At 40.2% G+C, this 10,052-nt stretch overlaps 1 protein-coding gene across 2 annotated transcripts in view; it reads right to left on the reverse strand.

Annotated features, from left to right (window-relative positions):
- The window catches only part of sema3bl (sema domain, immunoglobulin domain (Ig), short basic domain, secreted, (semaphorin) 3bl), a 75,174-nt gene extending 66,009 nt beyond the window's left edge, over positions 1–9,165 (reverse strand). For both annotated transcript variants that reach the window (XM_042491430.1, XM_042491429.1), the window contains exon 1: positions 8,813–9,165. In XM_042491430.1, coding sequence (XP_042347364.1) covers positions 8,813–8,918 — 106 coding nt within the window. In that variant the 5' untranslated portion in view covers positions 8,919–9,165. The remainder of the gene's footprint in view (positions 1–8,812) is intronic.
- Between the last annotated feature and the right edge of the window lie 887 nt (positions 9,166–10,052).

Consider the following 10,052-nt stretch of genomic DNA (forward strand, 5'->3'; position numbering starts at 1 on the left):
TCTATCTGTCATTCTTCCATCTTGGTTATCTTTCGCTCTACTCTTTCACCCTCCGCTCTTTTCCTTTCCTTTTCATTTTCGTAGCCTCTCTGTCTTTCTTTCCATCCATTAATCTCTCTCCACCACGGTGCCATGACCTCTTTTCATCTGTATTTCCATCTCTGTCTAATGCTCGCTTTTTCCTCTCTTCATTCATCCTTTTCCTCCATTTCTTTTACATTTACTCTTTCACGGACACATCATTTGTTTTCTCTCCACATTCAAACATCTCTTATTCATTACTTCCCTCTATCTCCCCCTGTCCTTTTCTTTCACCGGGCTTAGAAATTCATTGATGTTTCTTCTCTTTCACGGATATTCCCCTCTTCCATTCACCCTTCAACCCGTTGATTCATGCCAGCATTAGGGGCACATGTTTTAATTCACAGTGCAGTCCTGGTTCAGGCATTTCAGAGGCCTGTGTGCACTGACCTCTAAGGGGTATCAATGCACTGTTTCTCTGGACATGTTTTTCAGCAAAGCTAAGCTGTTTGAATTCAGCAGGGTGTTTATCAGTCTATCCTTGGACTTTAGGGGACATGGTGGGGGGGGTTAGACTTATCTCCCTGGGGTAGCTAGCGGGCCAGATGCAGTCTACCTTTATAATTATACTTTGTACAAGAGTTTAGCTATATCTTTAAGATGTATTTGGACTATGTAAAACTACAAAACTTTTAATAGGTGCTAGTTATGGCTGAACATGTTAAGGGACAGGGCTGCTGACAACTGTCAATAAAAGACCTAAACAATGAGATAGTCTCAATACTTTCCAATTTCTCTACCTTGTCTGTGGCACTTAAAGGCTTAAAGCTTAAATGGCTAAAATTGCCTAAACATCTGGACATTGTAGTTTTTAGCAAATATTTCTCAAGCAGGAGTAAATATGCATTTGCTGAGAACTATTTGGAACAACTTTTCATCAGTTGGAAAAAAACCTACGCTATGACTAAACAGATCATTATTAGGACCTGTGTCTACATAGCTTTTTTGTTTCTGAGCGCCATTGTCTCTTTTCATTTTTTACTATTAGCAGAGAGCATCATGTGGCCACATGTGGCCAACTAGAGAAATAATACCACACCCAGCATCTTCTTTCATAGTGCTCCAGCTTTTTGTGCGGCTGTTGTGTGTGTTTCTAGTTGAAAATCTTACCAAAGTCACACAATGGCACAAACTATTGCATCAGGGCAGTGGTAGACCAGCAGCTTCCATGTTTAGTGAGGTAAAATTACATATCAGTGGAGTTTGGTGGCTCTAAGGAGAGCATGGATGAGTTTGACTTTGCCATCATGTCTGACGGCAAAGTAAAGCAGTGAAAGTATTCACACATAGTGTACACTTACAACGGTGTTGATTTTTCAAAATATATTTTGTTGCTGCCTTCGTCCAGATGTTAAACAAGTTTGTAAACCATTCAAAAGTACAAGAGGTCATCTTCTGCTGCCAATAATGGCTACCAAATTGCTAACTACTGCTGGCCATTTACCTGAGGCAGAAAATATAGCTTATTAAATAAACATCCAGATTTTATTGTTCATTTATTCCATGATTAGATCAGCTTCAGCACTGACCGTTGACTATTAATGAAGAGCAAAGCGGAAGTACTGTTGCTATGGTTACCTGTTCAATATACCCTACCAGCTGCTTAAGAATGTTGGGTAAACTGATGACAAGTGTCCAGTTCTATGATTTTAATGCTGCCAGCTAGTAATGAACATGTACTTTCTGCATCCACAGTATTTTATGATTCGCATGCTTTATGTTGATGAAGACAAAACACTTGAACTACCAACATGTTCCTGGTTCATTTCAAATTTGTTCTGCCGAGAAATGAACTTCAGTCTTCCTATAATGCAATTTTCTTTCACAATCAGGCAAAACAATAGGAACAGTCAGCGGTGGGGTTATTCTTTATCGGCATGACACATGTGGTTCAGCAAAGAGAAACAATCAAGGACAGATGTTTTCATCTACAGTGTTTATAAAGGATTTCTTTCTTAAAGTTTTCTTATCTTGGATGTCCTTCTGGCTTTCTGATGTGTGAATGCACTATTCCCTCTTTATTTTTTTTTTTTACTTTTTCCTTTTTTTCTCTCACCCACAGCATCATTTTTCTTTTCCCTCAAACATCACAGGCACCTTTTCTTCTTCTCACCCCAGCTTCCTCTCCATCTGTGCTCTCTGATCTGGCCCTATCTCAATCCTTTTTCCAGCTCCACGTCTCTCACACATTGACTCTGAGTTCTGTATCCCCCGACTAATTCCCCCATCTGTGTGTTCTCTGATCTGGCCAGGCTGCTATCTGAGGGTCGTCACATGAGAGATGCTGTTGACATGACACACAAGTGACACTTTGAGACACACAGATGTCTCCATCAGATGCAATTAATCTCTCTCTTTTTGACACACAATCACACACAGTCATCTTCAAACACATACACATACACATACACACACACACACACACACACACACACACACACACGATTTCAGTATGTAGGTTTCTACATCAGTGGCAACTCATCTCTTTTTCTTCACACACACGTTTACATCCTTCTCAGTAATACCCAAACATACACACACAAAATTCTCTACGGATCAAAAACGCCTACACACATTCAACATACTCATTGTGCCTTTCTCTTTTTTTCTCACATACACCACTCTTCACCCTTCACATCATGCCCCCGGAGTCAGAAACATGTAGTGTGTTTCTTCTGTCAGCAGGTCCACATACCGAACAGAAAACCTCTCTATGGTGTCTCTCTAGCCTCCAAACTAAATATGGGTGATTTTCATGAACCGGACAAAGCACTGCTGTGCCGCTTCCATTACAGTATGTTGGCTATTATATATAAAAGACTGAGTAAATATATTTTCTGTATATGACCAGTCTTGAGATAATAATATTTCATCAAATATACCAATACAATCTGGACGTCTATTAGGCCAGTCTCCAAATTAAGTAGACAAATCCATGTTTTAGGTTATGTTTTTATATTCAAAGCATAATACTGAAGTACAGTAACATGCGCTGTCAATATTTTTTGGTGATAAAAAATTACTCCCTGGATGTGACCTGTTTTTACTCTTAGCCCTATAGGTCCGAATGGATTATCCAATTCATACCATGCCCAGTCTCTCACAGGAGTAGTAAAAAATAAACTGTGTAACAGTAATCAGAGTGTTGCCTCTTACTTTACGGTTAAATCCAAGCAGATGTATACCAGCTAATTTTATGCTATGTTGAAAAAAATCACATGTATTAACACCATATACCAGCTAGAGTCTACATGGATCAGTCAAAACATTAAAACCGCTAACAGATGAAGAGTATCATTAATCATCTTATTAAAATTATTTAAATGTTCTGACGGGAAACTTTAGGTCTTGGCATTCATGTGGATACCAGCTGACGTGCACCACCCACTCAAACAGTGTTACAGACCAAGAATGCCCCGTCATGGCAACATCACTCCCTGATGGCAGTGGCCCCCTGAGCAGGACAATGCGCTATGCCACATAACAAAAATTGTTCAGGAATGGCCCAAAAAATAAGACGAAAAGCTCACTTGCCCACTTGGCCTCCAGAAGCCACAGATCCCAGTCTGATCAGAGAGCCGTGCTGATCAATGAGCGAATGGTGGCACATTACTTGGCAACCCTCCTGATTTTCCCGGGAGACTCCTTTTGTTCACTGCCCTTTCCTAGTGTCCTCCTGGTGTCACATTTTTCCCATATTTTTCCCGATTTAGAGCCTCTTGACACCCCTGACCCTTGAAGTTGGCTGTTAACTGACATTTGTATGGCTACACAATGCATGTCACGTGACCCCGGAAGAGAGCTACTGGCGCCTGCCTTGTTAGCGCCCATGGCCACTGTTCATAGAAAATAGAATGAGGATGGACAACACAACTCTGTGCTCACTCCTTCCCTGCGCAAAGGTCCGGCCCACACCTTCGTTCCATCAAGGATGGCTCAACAGGCTGCAAAGCATAACTGCAACAAGCATTGAATTAATGATGGTAGTGCATACAGACTCTGCAAGAGGCAGGGGCAAAAATGAATGAAATGGAACGACATTAATGAATGCGAGTAAATAAAATGAATGTGTATTTGTTTATACCAGACATTCTTGTAAGCCCACATTAGGGAGAGAAATTATTCAGTATTTGTTCTTACTTGTTTATGAGTAAAATAAAGAGTGTATAACTTAATAATGCTGTCGCAGTGAAGAATCCTCCCTAATTTTGAGGTCTTGAGGTTTGCAAGCGTGGGGTGGAACAGCGGTTTGCACCCTCACCTCACAGCAAGAAGGCTTTTTATGAAGAGTTTTCATGTTCTTTCCGTCTTAAGGTGAATTTAAATTGCCAGTGGATGTGAATGTGTTTGTGAATGTTGTCTGTATGAATGTGTCGGCCCTGTGATTGACTGGTGACCTGTCCATGGCGTACTACACCCTTTCGTCCAATGTCAGCTGGAATCAGCTTCAGCCCCCTGCAACCTTTTTAACACATTCGCATGAATGAAAAACTCATTCTTAATTTGACCTTTTGTTGGGATATTACCAGAAAAATACTCCCCAAATTCCTAAGATTAGTGCTTCTTTGCACCTGTATTATCCATTGCAATCATGGAACATACAACTTTTAAACTATTATATCTTCCATAATACATACCATCTCACCAACCAGAATGAAGCAGTCTATATTCTATTTCTATACCGAGCAAAAGACTTACATAAAAGACAAACAAAGCCAAACATAAACAGCATTATAAGGGTATCCCAGTGGATAAGTTTGGGACACAGACTTGCGTGAGAAAAAACTTAGAAACACATTGCTAACATTAAGATGCCTTTTCTTTTTGCCTAAAAGCTTTAAGACCTTATCAAACTGTTTCAATTTTTTAAATACTTGTCTCCAGCACTAAAGTGAACAGCTGAAATCAATAAAGGATTACAGCTTTCACCTGGACCAGGTTTTTATTTTCAGACTGTCTCTTAACATTCCTTTTTCTTCCTTTTATTAAACTATTTGGACTATTGTTCCTGTACTGTAAACTTTCAATATTGGTTACTGAGCCTGCGGGCAGAAAACCCCAAGACTATATGTTCAGAAGTTACACAAACATTTGAAATTTAAACACGTCAACTATTACTAAAACACTAAAACCTCTAAAACTCTATTTTTTTCCAAAATTTTTCAGAGCTGAAGCTTAAATACACCCTAGTAAAAAAAAAACATGTGCCTGACAAGCCAATTGGCTTGGCTACTAAAACTTTCAAGTTCTCTCTTTTCTTTCCTCTTTTTCTTTCTTTTGCACGGTTTTAGATCAGTCCAGAGGCCTGGGAGCACTTATACTGAACTCAGGGAAAAGCAGGAGAGAGGAAGGCAGCAATGATCAAGCTATTACACTGAGCAGCAAGGGAGTGATGGATGAAAAAGAGAAAAGAAAGAAAGGAAAAGAGCTGAAAGATGAAAGGATGGGAGACGCCCTACATTTCAGCAGCTCCGAAGTCTCCAACAGACTCCCGGTGACAGATTACCCCGCTCCGCCTAAGAACAACTAACACCCGTCTGTGTGTAAGCATCTGGGCAACGCCGACTGAGAAAACAAACTCATTAATTCACAGGCTGTAAGCGAAAACAAACAGAACCCTTCACTCTGAAAACTAATGCAATCTGATCAAAATAGGACGCTGATGTGTGCGTTGGTGTTTTCAAGTGCCCCCCTGCCTTTGGCGAGACAAAGTGAATATTGTATTAGACAGAGTGTGCGTCTCTTAAGTCAGTGTGTGTTTGTGCGAGTGTGAGAGAGGGAATTCAAATGAATAAATGAAGGCAGCAGATTGAAGAAAGAGAAAGACAAATGAAAGACATACAGAGACAGATAGAGAAAGGCAGAGAGAGATGCATGATGGGAGGTGGGTATAGATGCTTGGCAGAGGGCTGGGAGTGCAGCCAACCACACACACATCTCACATACCTCGACGCCTCAATGTCACCCCCCGTAAGACACACACATAAACACACACACACACACACACACACACCGACACACACACACAATTGTTGTTGGAAGTTTGAATTGCAAATTAGGATTTAAAAAATATATGAACTGGGATAAACATATTAATGCCAGATAAATACAATGTCATATAAATGATTAAGAAGGAAGAGAAAATAAATAATATAAAAAATAAAATGTGGTTATTTGCAGGTCAGAAGCATTTTAGGTGTTTAAGTTATGTCTTGGTTTGTTTGAACATTTTAGCCTTTAAATGAGTGAATCCAACATGTATGTATCCAACATTTAAATATAGTCATTTAAATACCTGTGAAAAGCTTAGTATATGATATATCAAAAAGCTTAGTATATGATATATCATTTTTCCTAAATGCATTTTTATCTGCAAATAACTAAATCAATGCTGACTGGGATACTGCCATACTTTAATAGTTCGGAGGTAAAATGGCCTTCTTCCTGCTTGAACTTCTACCCACTAATTGATTGAAATGAGATAATGACAGCTTTTCCTGTCGCCAAATTACCTCCACATCCTCCTGGGAATACAAACACCCTCTGGGCTTCCCCGAGTTATAATGAAAGAGGGAGCGATGAAGGAAGAGACACACAAACAAGAAGGGAAAGAAAGAACATTGAAGTCAGACAGAGGAATTAGACTTAAGAGAGAGAAGATGAGACACACGGAGACACAAGGAACAATTTAAAAGTCAAGCAAAGAAATGAGAGACCTGAGTCGAAGGGGGAATTATGTAAAATAGGGCAAACTCGGGGGTCAAATTTAAGGTCATCTCAACAGGAAGCAAGAAACTGGTTGGTCACTAATGAGAATCTTATAGACAGAGTTTCTTCCCACACTCCCCATAATGCTCACAAAATGCAAGTTGAGTTGTTTAAGTGATGAAGAAAAACTGGTTATAAAAGGTGCTGTTTATTGCTAGGCCAAAGTGAAAATGGATGTGATGCTTTGAAAAAGTTGCTCTACATCAGTAAAGTGCAGTGACTCACAATCTTGGGCGCTGCTTTTTCCACTTAAAGTGTTTTTTCAGGGCATGGCTTTGTGTGTTCAATAACAGGTTCTCTCCGCTCAGCATCTTTGCCTCAATTGTGCTGCCGGATTTCCTGAATAATATCTTTTATATATAGCCACCAAAAACAGTAATTCAGTAAACTCTATGGTATGGCAAAGGTCATACATCAAAAATCTTTTCACCCAAATTATTTAAAACTTATCAAAATCCACTTGATTTTTGTTTTATATTATCGTGGAGCAATAAAGACTGACTATCACAATAATACAGTGACAAAACTATATATTCAAAGTTGAGTGAACAGAAGAGAAAATGCAAAGTTTGTCACGTTCCGTCAAACCGAACTGACCTTGTTGCACAACTGATAATCAAACTGCAATATGGCACCTCACAGCAGGCCTCAATGTTTATTTAATTACAACCCACAACACAGAATAAATGTAACTCAACAAACTAAAATGTTGAATTTGTTCTCTGAAAAGGTACAAAAAGTATGCAAAACCTATTTCTTTCTGTATCCATATTTCTCATCTGTTACCCCATAACCTCAATATGCATTCTGTCCTTTTGCAGTTGTTCTCTATCATTTCTTTTTCAGTCTCTACCCCCCTCCAAACACACACACACAAACACACACACACGCACACACAGTATTTCCAGTGTAGCCAACAGGAAGACCAGTAAATTCAGATGGTGACTTTTCTCCTGAAAACATGAGGAGGAAATCCTGAGTGATATCTATCGCTGATGATGATTGCAGACTTGCTCCGGCCTGAGTGAAACGAAACAATGAGCACAGTCTGGCAACAACACAGTCAACAGCACTTAAGCACACACACACACACACACACACAGGTGTCTATCTTTACAGCCTCATTATCATTAAACCAGTGTGAGTCATATCCAACAACAGGGTTCAGATTAGAGAGGGTAGAGAAAGAACTGGCCAAGAAATACTGCACATGGCAGTCTTATTAATATATATTAAACTATTTAATACTCAGCATGTGAGCAGCAAATATATCTGTTTAATACTAATAAAATCAGTTTAATCCAACCCAATTTGGGTCTTAAGGTAGAAACGACTTTTTGAACATTTATGGTTATCATCACGATCTGGACAGTCTGAAGCTTAACAGACTAAATGCAGCTATCTGTAGTCTTTTAAACCTAATGGCATAATGCTAAAAGTATACCGCATCATAAACGATAATTATGCAACATCCTTCCAAGGTATTTCCGTTGCGGTTGCCGCTCCTCATAAACCTTTACAGTGAGAAGATCGCAGCCCGGTGTATCCCACCGCAGAGACATGAACCTCAGCCAAAATCTCCTCTGGCTGGACACCCCGCCAGCACTGCAGAGCGGTTTCAACGTGGAAACCAGCAAATTAACGTGTGCGTACTTCCTAAAACACACAAAACTCCCAGAACAGTAGCCAAAACATCGACCCGAACTGAACGCTTCCAGCGCGGACCACCTCGTGGAGAATAATTATTCTGAGATTAATTGAAAAACCACATTGATTCGTTACCACGTGGGTGTGAAGTTCAAATAATCGCAGTAAAAAACAGACATCTGCGGGAATGACAGGGAAGACTGCAGATTAATGCCAATGACCAATTAATGCCACCTGTAGGGCATGCGCGTGCACAAAAAAATGGAATAGAGAGCAGCTGCGCGAGGATAGATAGATAGATAGATCACTTAATTACCTTTGTATGACAGTCTCAGTCGCGGTACATTCAACTTGGTCGCTGACACGGCGGCGACAAGTAGTGCAAAAAGAGTCATCTTGAAGAAAGGTGTACATCCCTTCATCTTTCTCTGGAGATGTCCTCCGGCTTTTCACTGATAATTTAACAAAATGTGTTGCCAACAGTCAAATCAGAATATTCCAGGAGAATTTAGTGGGAAGAAATTGTGCTGGATCTTTGTTCTCACAATGCCAACATGAGCGATTTCAGTTAGTTCCCCCGGTGCGTAAAAAGGGTCGAGCAGATGGGTGTCCACTGCGGAGTGACTGCTTCTCTACTCGGGCTGATGAGGTGACTCGATCGTTCAGTACACTTCCAACAGCTGCCAAACTGAAGTCTGACACACCACGCCTTTACAGCAGAGAGAGAGAGAGAGAGAGAGAGAGAGAGAGAGAGCGCAGTGGCGCTTCAAGTGAGCTGTCCCTCTTTTACGCACAACAGACTCTCCAAACAAGGCGCACTTGGAAGCACGTTCCTACAGATGAGTCATTATTTCAACATCAAGTAAAGTGTATTTGGTAACAGTAACTATTTATCATTCATAAGTAGTATATGAACCTATAATAAATATTTGGTAACACATTATTATGTCCCTATGAGCTGATATTAGGGCATTTTAAGTGTTCATGGAGACAGTTGGCTACTTCATAAATACTCACTCGATTTTATGTGCCCTTGCAATTACGCTTTGTTTTTAACCATTATTAAATGTTTATAGAGGGGTGGGGGTCCCAAAAGATTCTCTGAACAACAGCTACATAAAAAAGCAACAGACCGTCCTGCAAAATACAACCACACAGGCCATGTTTGCAAGCTAAAATTCTGTCAGGATTGGTGCATTTCTTTGAGTGGCCTTGGTCTGGACTCAGGGAGCCCAGTCAGGGAGGGACCAGGAGACCACTGCTTGTGTCCCATGTGAAACCAAAAGTCAATGTTTAGTTATTTTTTAACAGTGTAAACTAGTATGTCATAGTGTCTCAGGTGACATAGGCTATGTGATGCCAGTATCATCACAATACTCCTATTTTAAGCCAAACCATGATCTTTTTGGTTAACCCAGTGGGTTTTCATGAAAGTATGACTATTTAACTTAACCAAGTGTTTAAAACTGAGGCTGTTAATGGTCACACATGAGATTTTCTGTCATCCACCAGTTGTGCGCTAATTTAGGAAATGTTCCTGTGGGTCATTCACAGGT

Source organism: Plectropomus leopardus, chromosome 8 (assembly GCF_008729295.1).
Source record: "Plectropomus leopardus isolate mb chromosome 8, YSFRI_Pleo_2.0, whole genome shotgun sequence".
In the NCBI taxonomy this organism is placed as follows: Eukaryota; Metazoa; Chordata; class Actinopteri; order Perciformes; family Serranidae; genus Plectropomus; species Plectropomus leopardus.